This window comes from Saccopteryx bilineata, chromosome 2 (genome assembly GCF_036850765.1).
Source record: "Saccopteryx bilineata isolate mSacBil1 chromosome 2, mSacBil1_pri_phased_curated, whole genome shotgun sequence".
NCBI classification, from domain to species: Eukaryota; Metazoa; Chordata; class Mammalia; order Chiroptera; family Emballonuridae; genus Saccopteryx; species Saccopteryx bilineata.
In genome coordinates this window covers 384867216-384887147 of record NC_089491.1, presented here as the reverse complement: position 1 = coordinate 384887147, position 19932 = coordinate 384867216, and the positions used below count along the sequence as shown (strand labels likewise).

General features: G+C 43.2%; 1 protein-coding gene across 2 annotated transcripts; it reads left to right on the top strand.

Annotated features, from left to right (window-relative positions):
- Nucleotides 1–498: 498 nt before the first annotated feature.
- On the top strand, nt 499–16566 carry VEZF1 (vascular endothelial zinc finger 1). 2 transcript variants are annotated; one of them, XM_066264035.1, is made up of 6 exons: nt 499–673; nt 5352–6046; nt 6814–6877; nt 7934–8117; nt 9576–9713; nt 13211–16566. In XM_066264035.1, the coding sequence occupies exons 1-6, from the start codon at nt 641–643 to the stop codon at nt 13636–13638; spliced, it is 1542 nt and encodes a 513-aa protein (XP_066120132.1). In that variant the 5' UTR covers nt 499–640; the 3' UTR covers nt 13639–16566. The 2 variants fall into 2 exon arrangements, with proteins under 2 accessions (XP_066120132.1, XP_066120131.1); XM_066264034.1 differs by having other exon boundaries at nt 7916–8117.
- Nucleotides 16567–19932: the final 3366 nt, after the last annotated feature.

Below are 19932 nucleotides of genomic sequence, written 5' to 3'. Positions count from 1 at the left end.
TAGCAGAGGGGAGAGCTGGGGCTTCCCCCACTTTGCGGGCGGGGGCTGTGCTGCGCAAAAGGAGCAGGAGAGCCGGGTGACCGCGGTGGCCTGTGCCTTCCGCCGAGGGTCTGCTAGGGACGCGACGCTGCAGGGCACCGCGTCTGAGTCACGGGCGACGGCCCAGCGGTGCCCAGCGAAGCAGCGCCAGACCCTGGCGTCCTCCATCTTCTCTCCTGAGCTCCCCCTGCTCCAGCTGCCTGAGCCACGGACCGCAGCACCACACACCCCCGCGGGGGGGGACGCCGCGCCCCATCCCCGCCCCCGGCCCCACCCCGGCCCCCGCGCGGGGGCCCTGACCCCACCGCCCGCAGGCACTGGCCGGGCTCCGAGGCGGCGCGCCGGCAGCGGGGACGCCCAGGAGGGGTCGGGGCGGCTGGGGGCGGCGGCCACCGGCTCGGGGCTCCCCCCCCGCCCGCGCTCGCCGCCGCGGTGGTGCGTCCCGGAGGTTACCGGAAGTGGCCGCGCTCGGCGCTGCCATGTTGAGGAGCCGCCGCTGCCGCTGCCGCCGCCGCCGCCGCCGCTTTGTTGTCGCCTCCTCCGGCTGAGGAGGCGCCCCGAGCGGGGGGAGTGGGGAGGAGGGGGGTCGGCCGCCGCAGCCATGGAGGCCAACTGGACCACGTTCCTGTTCCAGGTAGTGGGGGCCCCCCCGGGGGGGCGCGGGGGGGACAGGGGGGCCGGGCCCCGCGCTGGCGGGCGGGCGGGCGCCGCTCCTCCTCCCTCCCTCCCCGGCGCCGCGCTCCGGCCCGGCCCTAATCCCCCTTTGTTTTTCCGCCCGCCCGCCCGCGCCGGCGGAGCGGGGCCGCCGAGGTGAAAGGAGGCGGCCTCCCGGGGCGCGGGGCACAGAGCAGGCCTCGGGGTGCGCCCCGGCCCCCCCAGCACACTCGGGCGCACGCACACGCCCCGCCCGCCCGCCTGCCCGCCCCGAAGGGGAAGGGAGGAGGCCGGCCGCTGTCACCATCCGCGGCCCGGAGGACGGAGGGCGCGGGCCGCTCGGCCACGACGGCGCGCCGGGTCCGGGCCGCAGCGCGGGGTGAGGGTGAGGGCGAGGGCGGCCCCGGCGCTGCCCCCCGCGCCCCGCGCACTCCACCCTTCGCCCCCTCGCTGCGAGCGCACCTCGCGCTTTTGATTGTGCGGGGCGACTTTCTGACCCCCCCGTGCCCGCGAATAGCGGGTGTCCCGGGTTCCCCGCCACTCCCCCTTCCCGCCGCCCCACCTCGTGTTGACCCGCCCGGGGGTGTTGTGTGGATTCCCTCCCCAAACTTTTTCGCCGGATTGACGTTCTTTCTTGCCCAAGGCTCCGCCGAGTCTTGGCAGCTGACACCGCTCCCTCTGTCCGGCTCTCCCACCGTCCCATTCAGCCCGGGAGTCCCCCCGCCGGGCCGGGCCTCCGGGAGCTCCGACCTTGTGCCCGAGCGCTTCGCTCGCTCGGCCCACTGGGAACGACCCCTGCACCCCAGTAGGGGAGACAGAAAGTGGAGGGAGCAGACCAAGTCCGCTCGCGGAGCCCCCAGATGACTCATTGGTCGGGGTGTTGCTCTTGACTTTTTGCTAGAAACTTCAAAGTGACTGGAGCCGATACGTTGGCAGTCCTCTTGCCTGCCCACTTTAGATGGGGGACCCCTGTTGGGAAGACCTGGGCTGGAACGTTATGTTTTTCCTGCTTCGTTTCTATTTGCAAACGAAGTACTTAGTGGGCAGTAGTGATGAGCTCACGGGGAAACCGGAGGAGGTTAGGAAGCTCCTCACGTTAAGTGCGTTCTTCCCGCCTCTCGGACTTATTTTCCTACTTTGAATAACTTAGTGAAATCCCAAACGCGTAGCTTGGGCTCCTGAGACCTTTTGGAACGAACCAGGAACGGATGTAAAATTTTCAAAAACTTCTCCCAGCCGCTGGAACCATCCCGGTGGAGTTCATGTTGGGAATTGGATAAATCAAACAGAACCTATTGTGTAGAACTAGTTGATTGTTTTAAGACAAATATTCTTTCCGATGTCAGGAACTTAATTTTTAAGCATGTAGTTATTGAAATATATTAAGGCTTCTTAATATTGAGAATACATCCAAAATTATGGAACTCACAAACGTCCCCACTTTCTCATTCTTATCTGGTCTTGTTTTATCTTGCTTTGATGTGTTTGATAATTGGGATAAGCATACTTAAAAATGCATTGGAAAATGATTAATATGTAACTCACTGGCATCCAGATTGTTGTGAAGGTGGCAGGTGCCTTCTCTAGAAAAACCTTGCAAATGGTCATCTTAAAATACGGGATTACTAAGCCACTGAAGTGATTTTCATGTGAGGAATGAATTAGATTTACCACATTAAACCTGCTGTCTATAAACTTAATGGAGATTGGGGGGAAAAATGGGAGTTCTTTGTGAAAAGGAAAGAACCATAACTAATTTTTGGAAAGCTAGTTGAAAAACCTTTTGGGATATTTTTATTATTCTTTTCCTGGGTAAAGCAAATGCCAAGCATTTATTGATCAACTTTTTAATTTGATTTTATATTATTTAATTTTTTTCAGCTATTAAAATCATTTTTTTCCACATGATGGAGAAGTGTGAAAGCTCCTATTTGATCCTGGGCTTGGTAATGTGTGTAGTGATTGATAGTTGGAAAACTTGTAATTTGGAGCTGAGGACAGGTGGAATGGGTAAAGAGAGTATTTTAGTCTTTTCTATGGAAAGGTATGAATAGACTTAGTTCCCTTCTTAAGTCATTTTCCCTGGGGAAATGGAGACTTAAACTCTCCTGTTTTGTTTCCTGGAGCACCCTGTTGAGTTTATATTTTTAACCAGTTTAATACAGGCCTGCTTTCCAGATAACCTGGTGGCAAGTGAAAACCAGAGTTGTTAAAATGTTTGATGGATGATTCTCCTAACAGGACATTCAAGATATGACTCACTGATGCTAATTTGTTTCAGTACAAAATCTCTTACCCGCTGGCACTGGGGATTTCATGGTGCCGTATTCTACCACCCTGGGTGATGAAATAACATTTGTTTTGTTTTTTGCCAGCCCCAGAAAAAGAAAAGCTTGGGAGGGTTTTTAAAGCCTTACAATTGAAAGAGATGGGAGATAAAATTAAAACTTTGGTTTGACAATGCTAGCAAATAAAAGTCGACCCAGAAGTTCTGTATGTATTTTAAATCTCTTAACTGAAGGCAGGTTGTGGTTATTTTACTCTGTCTCTCCCCCAGACAACAAGTTGGGGAAACCCACTTCCCCTCTTAGAGGGCTTCATGTAGAAGTGTGGGGATCCTAGGAGTCCTCAGAAAGAGATTTCTGTAGTGGTCGAGGCATTCTACAGCATTTCACCCAAGAAGCAGGGACCTGGTGTGACCCTCCTGTGAGAGTGAGCTTCAGCAATGCTGTAAAAATACTTTATGTTGCCACAGACATCTGACTTGGTAAAATGGCAGTAAGTGCTTTTAGTACTCCATCAAACTAATGATTGTTTAGAATTGAAAAATGTCTCTAAACACTGTAAGTCTGAACTTCGTCCAGAAGATTTGCATTCCCTATTATCTGATCTGTTGCCTTTGAAATTGTATATCTTGAGCTATCTTCAGCTATTAACCATTTGTATACTATATGGAAACTTGGGTATCCTACAGCCAAGTTGGAAAGGCAGTAAGATTAGAGTCCAGATTCTGTAGTTTCTACTAATGCCATCTGGTTAGACACCGACATTTACAAGAGCTCCATAAATTAAAAGTGGACTGCAGTTCAGTATGGTCCCTAAGTCCAGAAACATACTCATAAGTAAGCACAAGATCTGTGAGGACTTCCATGACTCAGAGGGAGATTTGATCAAAATTATTAAATTGAAACTGTCACTCTGGACACCGTCCCCCCTGATGACTAGGGGGAGCCTGGTTCTGGCTTAGCTGTTGTGCGCCCGCCATCAAGTAAGCAGAGGAGCAGTGTGTGGTAGATGTCCTAATCCATCAGGCGAAGAGCTCTGTGTGAGTGTGTGTGTGTCTTCTGGGGTTTTTGTTTTGTTTTGTTTTGTTTTTTGTCTCCTTTGTCAAGTTAAGTGTCAGACTAGTGGTTATAGAGTGAGAAGGATAAAGAAATGCCTAGAGTGTCTAAGATGATGGGATGGGCTCCTCCTAGGACGTTGTATGCTTAAAGTATTTGGAACTCTTAACCTCTGAGCACCTGTATTCTTTTAGGATTACAAAACTCAAGCATAGGGTCTTGGGCTCACAGTCAAGAGTTTCAAAAATAATGTTGGTAAAGTAGAACATATTAGGAAGAACTATTTCAGGAATTTTTCCCCATCATTTCCTAAACGTTTATCAGTATGGAGGTATGGAGAATTTTGAAAGAATTAAAGCCAAGAGAATAACTGTTCACAAATACCAAGAACCTGATCCATGAAGAACTTCTGGTTTCAGTGCAGCTAAAGTAAAGTTCCAGACAATGTCAGCCCCAGGTTGGGAGTGCATTATACCAGCAAAAGTCTAACACTGTTAACAAAACCTATAACTGCTGGAAGAAGATGAAAATAAAAGGAATTTTAATTATAACTTTTTGTTTTCTCTTAGTCTGTCTTTGAGAGTTTAGGGTCTGAACAAGTAGTGTTGCTGAAGGATGCAGAGTTCTATGAGCTGAGAAACAGCTAACAGCTGTTTTGCTGTGGGCTACCTTCACAGAGGCCTTCCAGGTTGACTAATAGCAGGTTTCATTTCAGCCAAGTCTTTTAGTAGAGTTAAGAGAAATGTTTTAAAGTAAACTTAGATTGCATATGTATTCAGAGAATTAGATTCCTTTTATCACTTAGCACCAGCCTCCTTCCACAATCACTAAGAATTTTCTGATGGAAAGGGAGAGACATAAGTCTTTCTTTTTGTGGGTAATAGACAAGCAGATGATTGTGTGCGTGTGCCTGTGTGTGCGTGTGTGTTGTGCATTACTGCAGCATTACTGTTAAATAAGTCTGGAGCGTATTTTTTGACAAGTTATTTAGACGAGGTTTCAGCACTGACAGACTAATGCAAACTGATTTCATCAGCTGGTATGTCCCGTATGAACCAGGGCGGTGTGTAGTTTAGTCAGCTGTTTGAAAGCAAGATCACTTTCAGCAACTGAGTCGTGAAAGTTTTGGGGCCGCACAGTGATTTTAATGCTTTGTATTGGGAGCTCTTGAGAATAACTAGGTGATGGCTGGATCTGTGCTGTAGAGAGTTGCTTACAGGCTCTTTGATTCTTCTCGTTTCTGTTATTTGGAACATGTTGAATTTTGGAGGTCATTGTGAGAGGTTGAATTTCTGAAGTGTAAATGTTTGGTTTTAGACCCATGAAGGCTCTCATCACCAACAGCAGGCAGCACAAAACAGCTTGCTGCCCCTCCTGAGCTCTGCTGTGGAGCCCCCTGATCAGAAACCATTACTTCCAATACCAATAACTCAGAAACCTCAGGCTGCACCAGAAACATTAAAGGATGCCATTGGGATTAAAAAAGAAAAACCCAAAACTTCATTTGTGTGCACTTACTGCAGTAAAGCTTTCAGGGACAGCTACCACCTGAGGCGCCATGAGTCCTGCCACACAGGGATCAAGTTGGTGTCCCGGGCAAAGAAAACCCCCACTACAGTGGTTCCTCTTATCTCCACCATCGCTGGGGACAGCAGCCGAACTTCGCTGGTCTCCACCATTGCAGGCATCTTGTCCACAGTCACTACGTCTTCCTCGGGCACCAACCCCAGCAGCAGTGCCAGCACCACAGCGATGCCCGTGACCCAGTCTGTCAAGAAACCCAGCAAGCCTGTCAAGAAGAACCATGCCTGTGAGATGTGTGGGAAGGCCTTCCGAGACGTGTACCACCTCAATCGGCACAAGCTCTCCCACTCCGACGAGAAGCCCTTCGAGTGTCCGATTTGTAATCAGCGCTTCAAGCGGAAGGACCGGATGACTTACCATGTGAGGTCTCATGAAGGAGGCATCACCAAACCCTATACTTGCAGTGTTTGTGGGAAAGGCTTCTCGAGGTACTGCATTTTGCTTTGCTTTTTTTCATTATGGTATTCACTGAATTTCAGTTTTGTTTCTGTGTGCTCTAGAAGGTTTATGTGAGAATAGATGTCCGCAGGCCTGTGTTATTAAAGGAGGTTGGTGATAGATAAAGGATTATACTTTCAGGTTTCATTTCAGTTTGGTTGGTTGACACGTGGTGACATGGTGATTAACTTATTATTTCATTTAAGAAATACCTTGGTGAACTCAGGCCTTCATTTGGCGCGTGGATACTTCTTATCATTGCAAAACCACCAGATTCCAATTCAGTTGGGTACACTAGAATGAGGTTCACTGCATATAAATCAAAGCCGCTTATTTTCTGGAAGTTGGGATCACCTTGGATACTCTTAATAAAACTTTTAGGAGCATGTTTTTTCATATTTCTGTGGTTACTAACATTTCACTAATTTTCATTTTTAAAGGTTTTTAAAATATGTATATAAAATATATAGTAGTAGCTGTTTCTGGCAAGTATTAGGACTAAAACCATGGGTATTTAGTAATTGTAAAAAAGCAATATCTAATATGATTTGATATTGACTAGGAGAGAAGACAGGTAAAACTTTTGTTTATGGTAAGAGAGGTAAGGAGGCTTGCACAGGGGGAGGGGGAGTTGGTAATTTTGCTAGCTTTCTTTAAACTGCCCTCCCAGCTCTGCCAAGCATGTAAACATCACAGTAAGTAGCATTTCTTTATGTGTGTTCCATTATATCTTCTGTTGAAACTCTCTCTTTCACAGGCCTGACCATTTAAGCTGTCACGTAAAACATGTCCATTCAACAGAAAGACCCTTCAAATGCCAAGTAAGAGTTAAAATGACTTATCCTTAGTGTAGCACTAATGCACATTGTCCAGAAGGTCTGAGCCAATCAAATCTCACTGTTCTTGAATAGTCTTAAAAATCACTGACTTGAATAAGTGTGATCCATTTGAATTCTAGTTTTATAAAATGTAAACGACAACTTCTATTTCTGTGGGGCAAGATCATTTAATAATGTAAATATGTTGTTTTTATTAAGCTACATTTCCCTTTCCTTGGGCTACAGCATTTATTGTTATAAAAATATTATAGTTTTGCAAAGGTTGTGTATTGAAATCGAATAAATGGAGTGTTTTAAATGAGTTTCTGGGTTGATGGTTGAGATTGTTTTAACTGTAACAGAAGAAAATATGAATTGTCTTCCAAAAGTTATTTATTGGATTTTTGTCAGCTACTGCCAACCTTTTCTAGTTGTTTGAAAATTTATTCATGTTAATGATTTTATTCAACATGTAATAATGAAAAGGTTAAGAATCTTGCTAAATCGAATTACTATTTTAGGTATCGGTGATTCTAATTTGTTGCTGGAAGTCTTTTTATGTTTCTTTCCATTAAATTTGTTAACTACTGATTTTATTAAGTAAATGATTTGAATTCTAAGAAAAATCCAGTTGGAGAAAGGAAGCTAGTGTCATTTTGAGTGAGAGCCTTCTGTGTGCGAGGCCTTGGTCAGGCTCTTAATCTTGTGAGGTAGGTATTATCAACATTTTACAAGTGAAGAAACGAATTCAGACAGGTTAACTTGCTCAGTGTTACACTGTTGAGTGAATCGGGGAGCTGGATTTAAATCCAGGTTGAACTGACTAAAGCTCACATCTTCTTACTACTCTCTGTTGGTATTTTTCTTCCCTTAAAATGTCAGGGTCTAAATTCACAAAATGTTTTATTGTGATTATGACTGGATAACACATACAATTAGAACTCAGCTAACTCAGTTGGCTTGCTGATATGAGTAGGGTAATGCCTAGTATATAACATACTTTAAAATGAGTAGAACAGGATAGTCTATATTTAAAAAAAGTTTTCCTCCCTCATGCAGACGTGCACTGCTGCCTTTGCCACCAAAGACAGACTGCGGACTCACATGGTGCGCCACGAAGGCAAGGTATCGTGTAACATCTGCGGGAAGCTCCTGAGCGCAGCGTACATCACCAGCCACTTAAAGACACACGGGCAGAGCCAAAGTATCAACTGTAATACGTGTAAACAAGGCATCAGCAAAAGTAAGGGATGCTTTGAATTGTCTTTCTTTTGCATTTCATATAATGAAACCTAGATGTTTTTATAATGCATCAAAGGCATGTTTTGCAGTGCTCTTAAGACTATTACTGTTCATCTTACATGTTACCTTATATTATTAAAGTGTGCAAATATGCAGTAATGGAAAGTGTATATTAGTATTGGAAATGTACTTCAAATGCATGTGTACAAACAGCACTGATTTGGCTTTCAATCCTGGACTTGTCTAATAACACCCATGTCAGAACAGCAGAATTTTCCCCACCGCTACTTTTTAATGTGTTCCTTCTTTGGGGTTTGAATAAAAAGCTCTAGTGTATTAGAGTTGTGGCAGCAAAAGCCACACTAGGAAGTTGCATCATATCCAGGCAATTTTAATAGCTTTTATTTAATGTTGGGAATATTCTCAAATATCAGTGTCTCCTAACTCCTTATTGTAGGAGACACTGATGTTTGAGAATTACTAGTATCTATTACTAGTATGTCCTTAATTACTTTAAAGATGAAAGAGGTGTTAATCAGTTAGCTTTTCTAACCCGAGTCTATGGAGAAATGGAATGTCAGATCCATTTTAAAGTTTAAACACTTTGCTTACCTTAAATTCAGAGTTGATAGAATATTCCGGGGGCTTATGGATAAAATTTAATATTTTTATTTATCCAGGCTTTTTCTTTAAGATCTCCCTAACCACCAGAAAAAAAGAATTTTCCTAATTCTACTCTATTATGTATTCTACAGTGTTATATATTCTGTTACATATGCATTTTATGTAGCAGAAACATCAGATTATGAAAGTAGGTGGACAAAAATGACTAGGAAAGAATGCTTAGTGTGGTTTAATCTCATCAATTTTTCTTTGTTAGTATATTTGCTTACTTTTAAGTAGATTTAAGAATCTAGCATGTCATTCTTTGTTAATTTTATTAAAAATTACCTTTAGTGTACATCATTGTGGTCAAGTAACCAAGTGTTTTAGATATTTTGATGAGTATTAATTTAGTCCATGCTAATATTACCCAAGTCCTATTCTAAAACTTGCTTTTTAATGTAGCAAATATTTTTTCCTCTTTTATATTGGTTTTCTCTAGCTTTCTAGTTCTTTTACTTTATCTGTTTTGATCAATATAGACATAAGCACAAAAAAGATGCACTTAATAAAAACTATCAAGTCTGCCCTGGCCGCATGGCACGATTGGTTACTTCATCATCCTGCTAAGCAGAGGTTGCTGGTTTGATCCCCAGTCAGGGCACATACACAAATAGATCAGTGTTTCTCTTTCTCTCTCTAAAATCAATAAATAAAAATTAAAAAAACAAAACTGTCAAGTCAAATGATAAAGATCATAGAGGCACAAAGAGTTAAAGTATATGTTTTGGATTTTGAAAAGATAGCTGTACTTTTTCAAGGTAAACGTAGTGTTTCTGGTTTGTCTTTGGAGTAGCATGCATGAATGAAGAGACCAGCAACCAGAAGCAGCAGCAACAGCAGCAGCAACAACAACAACATGTGACCAGCTGGCCAGGGAAGCAGGTAGAGACACTGAGACTGTGGGAAGAAGCTGTCAAAGCAAGAAAGAAAGGTAAGGGAGACGAGGCGGCAGGCGCTCCCAGTGTGGCTGGAGGAGTGTCTTCATCCGGTATGCCGAGTGATCCAAGTCAAGAAGCCACAGCTTAGGGAATCCGGCCTTAGGGAGACGTGGAAACACTGTGTGCTGGGAAGTGGAAGTTATTGGCAACAAAGCTTTCAAGCTTCCAGATAAGTTTGTGTTTTTTACTAGGAAATAAAAATTCCCAGTATTCTTTTTTTGGTTTACTTTTTGTTACAAATTGAAAACCAAGTTTGGTCCTTTGCTGTATATACTCAAAGTCCACTTTTTATGTTTGTTTTCATGTCAGCCTTTGTGTAGTCGGGGCTGAATTTTTTCCTGTCTAGAATATTCCCTCTTTTAGAGGTGCGCAGAAAATCTTTACGTGTATATAAATTCATTTTTTACAACCATGCTGTTTTCTACTATTAGTGTTCTTTCTGTATTGTTTTATTTATTTCATGTTTCAGACTCTATAAGGCTGATGTCTTTTCTCTTGGTCTCACCTTTAATGTCATTCACTGAGGCTGGCATTAGCTTAACATGTATGTATTTCAGTTGTTAGAGACATTGCTGTAACTGAGAATGGTCTACTTTTCTCTCATATATCTAAGGGTCAGTTGGAGTATCGGTTTTCAGCGCAGATTTTTGACTTACTAGTTGTAGGTTTGGCTTCTGGACTGTTGTCCAGCCATTTCAAGTCAATCCTTTTGTCAGTGTACCATCAGCCACAGGACAGATTCCTAACTTCCTCCTTTCTCCCCCGCCCCGCCATAGCTTACTGTTCTAAGTTCATGAGGAATCTTCCGCGTGTGGGCTCCTCTGTCATTTCTTTGCTGTGTAGTTTCTTCCATCCTTTGCTTTCATGTGGTGTAACTGTTTCCTTCCCCAGTCCCCCTCTAAACACTCTGTACTTGGATAAAGATGAAAGGAATGGTCTCCTTTTTTGTATTTACTGGCATTGGAGGAAAGAGTACAGCAGTCAGATAGGCTTTCCACCCTTGCTCAGATACTGCTTCTTCCTGTCTTCCAAATGAAGAGTTTTCATTACTCTGATAAGATGTTTGGTGTAGAGTTAGGGCTGGAGAATGGAAGGAAAGCGCAGGAAGATGTCTGTGTGTAAGTGCTGTAATAATTGCATAGTATGCTTCCTAGCCTATTATAAAAATGTTTTACTTAGAGAGGGTGTGAGAGTGGAAGTGTTGGAGTCATAGAAACTAGTAGATTAAAAAGAAAACATGGGGAGATGGTAGATGAGAGAGGGGTGGAAACAGGAGAACATCCTTAGCAATAGGACCATCACCTCCGAAGTGAGTTAGTTTTCTCTCTCACTCTTTCTTTCTTCACTCTTCTATTTGGTATTGTATTTCAGTTTGCTCGCACAATAAGATTCAGTTGTTTAGCTCATCTTCGGACCTCCATGAAACAAAATGTTATTGTGTTCCCATTCATACCATGAATCTCTCTGGAAATGACCACCAGTGTTAGAAACCTCTGTATTCATATTAGTAAATGTCACGTTTTGAGGGTGAGGAGACTCCTGACCTGAAAACCTAAAATTGAATCCGCATATCCCTTTTAAATACTGGGCTTAAATAATGTAATATAAGTTCCCAAAATTGGAAGACAATCAGGTCATCATCTTTGCAACTTTTTTAAAAATACTGATTGCCCAGGTTCCATCTAAATCTCACTATTGGATTTTTTGGAAGCCATTTTTTAAAAGGCTCCCTAAGTGATTTTGATCATTAGCCAGATTTGGGAATACCTGATACAGAGTATGGAGTATGCCGAAGTTACATTGCACTAATCAAAGAAGGGCCTGCCTGAGGTGAGACGACCCGCACAAGGAATGTGTGCAGACCTCCCTCTTTAGTCTCTAATACCTTTTTCATTTTTGACAACCAAGTCACAGCTAGCCCACCCGTCATCTTACTACCGTTCTGTGACACACCAGCAGGTGGTGCTGAATTTTGTTGAGGGGTAGGGGTATTACCTCTGAGGAAATTTTCCTTATGAAGGCTTTGCTGGATAACCCCCAACTCACTGCCTGGTCTTCTTGCCGGGCTAGTCCTCCTGGCTATGGTTCCACATGTGTAATATGTGAAGTTCAGGGTCTAGGCGTAAAGTGGGGGATTGTGTCAGCCACAGAAAGGGAAGAAGAAATGGTAGTGGGGAAGAACGTAAACCTACTGAGGGATGTTTCTTTTTTCTTAAAATAGCTAAAACACAACCAGAAACAACAGATGATGTTTAACTAAGATGATTTTCCTAAGATTGAAATAAATAGACGATATTAAAATGGCTTGTTTATCAATGTCTGTTTATCAAATTTTTTTTTTTTTAATTTGTCTAGTCTCTTCCTGGTTCTTTGCTCTTCCATATGAATTTTAGAATCATTTATTTTACTTCACTCACTGAAAAATCCTCTTGGGATATTTAGTAGACTTGAATTAATTCAATAGGGTTTTTGTTTTTTTTTTGTTTGTTTTTTTGAGAGAGAAACAGGAAGGTAGATGAGAAGCATCAACTTGTGAGGCATTACTTGCCTCACTTTAGTTGTTCATTGATTGCTTCTCATACGTGCCTTGACCAGAGGGCTCAAGCTGAGCCAGTCACCCTCTAGCTGGTGACCTTGGGGTTTCAAACCTAGGTCCTCAGCGTCCCAGGTCAATACTCTATCCACTGTGCCACCACTGGTCAGGCCCTAATTCTGGATTTTTAAAACCTTAACAGAATGTGACTTCACCTTTGAGCAGCTTAAGAGTAAATATAGCATTGAAGACACACACCTCTGTCTCTGCTAGATACAGTGTGCCTTATGAGAAGATTTTTCTGATGATCTGTTATTTTGTAACCACCGGCTCAGCTCTGTGTAAATAAGACCTTGTTGCCCTGGCCCTGGCTGGACCGCTCATTTGGTTAGAGCGTCACCCCGATACGCCAAGGTTGCCGGTTTGATCCCTAGTCAGAGCACGTACAGGAACAGATAGATGTTTCTGTCTGTCTGTCTGTCTGTCTCTCAAATCAGTAAGTTCAGATCTTGTTGTGTGGCCTGCCAGTAGTTGGCTCTTCCCAGGAAAGTCTTTAGAATTCAGAGGACTGCATGCAGTGATAAGGAGAATACTGTTGCTCTCCTTGATCTCTGTCTGCCAACCCCCAGAGTGCCTTACAGAAATTCATTCATCTTCCCAGTATCACTGTGAGCTAGGTAAGTAAATCTAAATTTGAAACCAAAAGTGCCAGGGCTAAACAAGTTGTGTAAGTGCTTGAGAGAGGTGCAGTATCAGAAAAGAGATTTGCACACACGTGGGTTCCTGGCCCCCAGTCTTGTGCTCAGAAGGAATCTCCCTTCCTGTTGAATACTTAATAAAAAGCAAATTTAATTAATTATTTGCTCTTTTTAATTAAAAGAAGTTGATTCAGAAGCTGTTTGTGAATTTTGTTTACTGTTTTGAGAATCTAAAGGCCCTTTTGTCTTCTTATTTTAGAAGCTGCTAACCTGTGCCAAACCTCCACGGCTGCTACGACACCTGTGACTCTAACTACTCCATTCAATATAACGTCCTCTGTGTCATCTGGGACTATGTCAAACCCAGTCACAGTGGCAGCTGCAATGAGCATGAGAAGTCCAGTAAATGTTTCAAGTGCAGTTAACATAACCAGCCCGATGAACATAGGGCACCCTGTAACTATAACCAGTCCATTATCCATGACCTCTCCTTTAACACTCACTACCCCGGTCAACCTCCCCACCCCTGTCACTGCTCCAGTGAATATAGCACACCCTGTCACAATCACGTCTCCGATGAATCTGCCCACACCCATGACGTTAGCTGCCCCTCTCAATATAGCAATGAGGCCTGTAGAAAGCATGCCTTTCTTACCCCAGGCTTTGCCTACATCGCCACCTTGGTAAACGGTATTCTGAAATCAAAACATGGGTTAAAGTAAATACTTACCAGCAACTTTTAGTTTATTAAAGCAAAAAGTAAACCATGAAATTGGGAGATTTTATTACATTAGTTAATATTAGTGTAGTAGCATTTTTCTTCAATTTGGCTGGGATTGTTCAAAGTAGGGTGTGTGTGTAACTTATCACTGGACCACTTTAGTTTAATCAGAAATTCCTTTTAGCTGACAGCATTGCTTAAACAGGATAGTAGTTGGCCAGATGAATACCAGAACTAAAACCAATCATAAAAAAACAAAACCCTTTAAACAAAAATAAGTAAATAAAAACAGCATTTAGTTTCTAATCCCAAGAAATCATTTTATGCTAAACACTAGCAGAACTCTTCTCTCAATATAAGGTGGATGGCTGATTTTAACCTGAAGTTCTAAATCCATGGATTGAGAGCTAGTGTAGAATTGTCTTTTATTGTTTTTATGAGTAAATACATGCATTATCATAATAAAATGCATTTCAGAGAATATGCATTTTACCTTTGGGAATATGTTAATTTCAGGCAGCATTCCCTATGGGAAAGGTGATACCAGCTCTGATATGCAAAGCATATGATAATTTATCATTCTAACTTCAACATATAATAGGGATTGTGACCTGATATTTGGAGATGTAAATATTGCTCAGCATATTAATCCTGATGGAATATAGCACTGTAGTTGACTTTAAAAAAAACAAAAAACACCAAAATATACAAATTGTGTTTTGGTAAGACAAGGCCGCAGCCGACAGAGGAGAAGTCAAGCGTGCGGACAGGCAGACTCCTAACAAGTGGAGGCCAATGGGACTCCTATTCAGGAGCCGAGGAATACTTTTGGAACATTTAAAATTATTGCTTTAAATTGGAAGACGCTGGAGGCACTGGGATGTGATATGCCCCTCTCTCTCCCAATCAGAGCCTGTTGATGTTACAACAGGGAAAGTTATGTTAGTTGCTCACTAGAGTTTATGTCTTATATTAAATTGTATACAGTTTCTATTCTAACCACTAACTAGGTAGTATACCCCTTCGGAACAAGCAGAGTGTATTTTTTTTTCATTTCTTTCATTTCTTAACCAAGTATTGTGCAGATTTGTTCAACTTTGTATATATATGGACATCACTTTTTTTTTCTTTGAGAAAACACTTTGATCAGCTTTGTGGTGTTTTCAGGGAGATAGCTAGCTTCTTGCGCTCCCTGTAGAAACCAGCAACAATTGTGCACGTTAAGACATGTGCTTTTTATTAGCAGGATATTTTATCTCTGTACATAGAGTAGAAACCAAAAGCTAGGGAAACAGTACTCTTACACCATCATGCCACACATTAATGTTTTTAAAGCATTGTGTTTTGAAAAAAAAAAATAGTTACTAAAACCAAGACGCTGTGATTTTTTTTTTAAGTTGCAATGTTTTTTCCCCCTTTTTTTAAAATCTTGCAGTTAAGAGAAATGGCAATTAGTTGTGGTTATCTTGCAGAATGTTTGCAGGACTATCAAACTGGATGACTTCCGTTTATACCCCACTGTGTCAGTTCAAGCATCAGAATACCTTGTACCTGAGGCAGACGTCCTACATCAGGGATAGGTCTCTGTGTATCATTATACAAACAGTTCGAGGGGGTTGAACTACATAGTAAAAAATAAATAGTACTTAGTGTAAAATAATTTTATAAATGATCTTTTGTACTTTAGGACATTAAATTGTACAACTTTTGTATATATAAAAGCTTAGGAACTTTCTGTTTAGCAGGAAGGCAACACATTCCTACACTTTTAATGTATATGTTTGTTATAATGTCCATGTAAACATGCCCTATGTTTGTGCCTTTTAATTAGTTTGTCTCAATAAACAAAATGTAGAGAAAAATATGTAGCTATGACTTTGTTACAACTGTTTCTATCCACAGTACAAAGATGGTTTGATTTTAATATGTAGAGCATTATGTGTGGACTACTGGAAGGACTCGTGTAGGGAAGGCCCATGCGCAGCCCTGTTGAGGCTTGGACTGGGCAGGTGGTGGCTACATTTGGAGGAAGCCCACATTTCCCTGCACGCAGCCCCAGGACCGGGTTCTGGCTCTGCCTGCTGGGACCTGTCATCTCCAACTGGGCTGGTAATCACGATCCTCCATGATTCGAACAGCCCAGGTTTCCTCCATGCTGGCCCAAGGAGCAGTACTCAGTGGGGGCAGGTGTGGGCCCTACCCCAGGCTAGAGTGTGGTTGTCAGAACCCTGAAAGTATTAGTTCTTTAAAAACAAAAAAAGAGATATATACTAGAAATGATTGTTTTATCAATTCATTGTATAATAAACAGGAGTGAGACTTCATTGTATGACTTCAGTTAAAATACTATTTTGTATGCATTCTTTATTCACTCAAGAAGCTGTCTGCAATAATAAAGCCACGTTGTGTCTTCTTTTGGGAGGGAGAGAGTTGGCAGGATGGGGGTGGCGACAGGCCACTGAAAGGGGGACCTAGTTGTTTGTATGGTGAAAGTCTCCTGTGTCTTGGAACTGGAATTGAGTTTTGATTCTTATGAACTGATTCGACCAAGTGTTGAAGGCACAACAGCCACCGCTCTACGAAAAAGCAGAGATTTTGTTTTTCCCTTCTGGTTGTAACCCGGTTGAAAGCTTCCCCTTTATCAGATTAGCAGCTAACAGTTGTATTAGATAATCCTCAAATCTGACATCAGCCTGTTATGCTCTAGGGCTCGCTGCTTGGCCTGCATTTGCCTTTTATTGTGTATTCATTTCCCTCCTAAGGTGTGCTCCTAAATGAAGGTTTCTCTGTAAGCAGATGATGATTTTTCCTGTCAATACCAGCATTGTATTACTAACATGCAAAATACTGCAGATTTATTTTGACAAATTAAAGTTAACCGGTCACAAATGTTATGGATTGCTTAATACCTCAGATGCTTCACCAGTTCACTATGATGACAGAGAAATTTTTGAAGCACTGCTTCTTCACGTGTACACAAGTCAGTACTGGGCTGGAGAAAGAGGGCGGGACTGTCAGGCTAGTTGGGTCTGAGATACAACGGGAGGGTGGAAATGCACCAAACTGGCTGCAGGAGGAGGACCCCTGCCAATCATCCTGAGTGAAAGCCCAGGAAACCAGGCCTTGGGGCAGTGGCCCCAGGTTTAGGCCCCTGTCCTACCAAAAAGAGAAGATGGCCTTAAAGCATTCTCAGGCTCCAGAACCCAGTTTCTTTACTCGAAAAGGGCTTTAGGCTGGGTCCCCACCCCATTTGTGTTCAACTAGATTCATCATTTGTCTACTGAGTACCAATAGCATTGTCAGATACTGTTAGCACTAAAGAGCATGTAAAGGGAATGAGGAGGACAAGGAGGCTATTAAGAGATATGACAAGTACCCAAGTGAGAGCATCACCAGACAGGGAATCTAGATGAATCTGAAACTTCATTAATGAAAAAGTTGCAGATATCTACATCTGTTTTAGACAGAATTGAAGCTTCCCAGACTTCCTCTGCTAATTATTGCCTTAGTCTCTTTATTGACTTGGTGAAAACACCTGGAGCAGAAGAAGTGTTCCTTGTGTTGCTTTTATCTGGGAACAGGAAGCGTAATTGCACTGAGTTGCTCGTTGATCTGTCCAGTCCTGGCTGTGCTCTTCTCAAAGGGCCCTGCAGTTTGATCCTCTCTGGAGGGACCTGGGTTTGCCATGTGGGTAGTGGAGGTGTTTTCTGTAGTATCCTCAAGGATCATTGGACTAAAAATCCAGTGTGTTCATGGGATGGTAATCACTTTCCCCTTTGTGCCGTAATAAATCTGGCCCTCAACCCTGCGCTTCTTCCATTTCCTTCTTACAGAGTCTTGGAGCCTGAAAGAATACCATCTGACCCTGTTTGGGCCTGGAAATCCCCACAGCTGATCTGGCCCAGGCAGATTACTGGATAATCTTCCCCTGTCCTGTCAAAGTAGGAGGGCAGGCAGGTTCAGAGCTGAATACCGACCGAGGCTGTGCATCAGTGTGGACTCCAGCTTTTCTTGGCTGCCCGTTTTGGGGCAATCTAAGGCCCATTTAGTTTTCAAGAAAGGAATCAAGGGAGGGTCAAGGGTTTTGCTTTGGATTTGTGTAATCTAGCCCTGTCTTTGGACCCACCCATCCTAAACTGGTTAGTTAGCTTTCCCCTTCCCATGACAGGCACTTGACTCCAACCTTGGCCCTGGACCATGAGGATCAAGTACACTTCACATGACCCAAACTGCTCTGTTGTGGTCAAGGAAAGGGTTTTCACCTAAGACTCTGTATCACCACTGACTCGCATCATGATTTCAGAAATTTCTGCACCCCTAATTATCTTCTTTGACATCTTATTTCCCTCCCAACACCTAAATATCTCTTTGAATAGTACACAAAATAAGAACTTCAAATCACTATTCTTACTGGAGTAAGTTCTTTCTGATGTATTTATCAACCATGTAGGGTGTTTAGAATTATCTGGGGTGTCTTGATAAATTCACATCGTTTATGGAGTTTTCTTAAAGTGAAATCCACCTGTTTGGCTGCATCCATGATTACCCGAATGTCACATTTTCCTAAAGACATCTATAAAGGTCCTGAAACAAGAACTACTATTATGCTAAAGATGGGCATTTGAGGACTGTGTTCTTTTCTGTAAGTGAGCTATTCTTCTGTCATGGCAGCTGAAAATGACAAGCAGACCAAGGGAATGGAAGGGACATGCTCTTCCAGTGACGGGTCCAGCAGCTCTGTATGGCAGAGTATCTAGGTCCGACACTGGGAGCAAATGTGCCAATTCTAGAGGCTGCTCATGGAGAGGGGAGGCAGCCTCGGAGACTGGGACAGAGAGCTAGGTCTCTTGTCCGTCTTAGGGGCCATTGGAATCCACTAAAGCCACAGCCTCTATAGCATCAGCCTAAACCCACTCAGAGATCTGGCTTGAAGAAGCCTGGATCCCCAAGGTCCCTGTTCACGAGCCAACAAATGCCTGGCTTTGTAAATGGTGGGTAGAGTCAGAGAGAAATCACCTTTGTTTATGGGGGGGGGGAAGAAAATGAGAACTTGGAAGTTGGAAAGAGGCCCAGAAAAGAAAGAGATTTTGGAGAAAAAGTCCTTTTGCTTCCGGTGGTGTAACCCCCATGCTGACATCCTTCCCTCTCTATGACTCTGTCCTGTGTTTGACATGATTACTCAGAGGGCTCCAGGCTGCGTCCAGGCCAGCTGTAAGAATTTCAGCTCTAGTCAATGGGTGGAAGAAAAGACATGCTCTTTATAGCCAGAAAAAGAACAAAATCAGTAGCTAAAGAAACAGGCAAGATTCAAGTAATTAGTAGAGAATCGTCACCTCTGTGGTGGAGACCCATGAACTGCTTCCAGCTGAAGAAGTAGTAGGGCCACCCCTTTTCTGCCTTTAAAAAAAAAATCTTTTTTAAGACTTCATTTTAGAGAGGAAAGAGAGAGAAAAGCAGAAAGCATCCACTCCCATATATGCCTTGACCAGGCAAACCCAGGGTTTCTAACCAGTGACCTCAGCGTTCCAGGCCAACACTTTATCCACTGTGCCACCATGGGCCAGGCCCCCTATCCTGTCTAACACAAGGGAAGTTCTGCCACTCTGTTAACCCCAGAAGCTCTGTGACTATCAAGGACCTCTGAAAGAGAAGAAGGGGGCAAGGAGCAAGTTGGGGAAAGAGAAAGAAAGGCGACCACAGGGCCTTTGTATCTAATGTTCCCTTAGCCTACAGTGGCCTCCCCACAGGTAACCTCCAACGCATTTTCTCCATTGTGAGCCCCTACATGTCCTGCAAAGTCCAATTTAAATGTTGATCCCTCTGAAACGTTCCCTGTTACTTTAGGCAGTTGGTTGACTCTTCCTTGGTATAACAGGAGTTGGTAAATAAATATTCAAATAAAGTAGAGGTAGTCCAGCATCCCACAGAAGGGAGGCTAGTTCCTAAGCTCGATTATACTAGTTGCAAATGTTTTGCTACATCCCCTAAATCTCTGGCTTGGATTCTGACAGGCCTGGGTATAAATCCAGGCAGTGTCATTTGGAACTGTCACTTGGGCAAGATATATAACATCTCTGGCCTCAGTTTCCTTGGCTGTTAAAATAATGGTGATAATAGTTCCAACCTAGTAATGTTTTTGAGGATCTAATTCACATAAAGTGTTGAGCACAGAGCCTAGTATGAAGAAAGGAGCTGCAAATTCACAAATTCAATGTACTCTACCCCCACTTGGTCCTCCTATTTCCTGTCTCGGTGAGGGC

Bases quoted from the DNA above. Each gene is read 5' to 3' on its own strand.
- VEZF1 (XM_066264034.1), top strand. From the start codon at position 641: ATGGAGGCCAACTGGACCACGTTCCTGTTCCAG. The intron at 6,047-6,813 runs GTACTGCATTTT...TCTCTTTCACAG, and splicing joins TGTGGGAAAGGCTTCTCGAG to GCCTGACCATTTAAGCTGTC. The intron at 9,714-13,210 runs GTAAGGGAGACG...TTCTTATTTTAG, and splicing joins TGTCAAAGCAAGAAAGAAAG to AAGCTGCTAACCTGTGCCAA.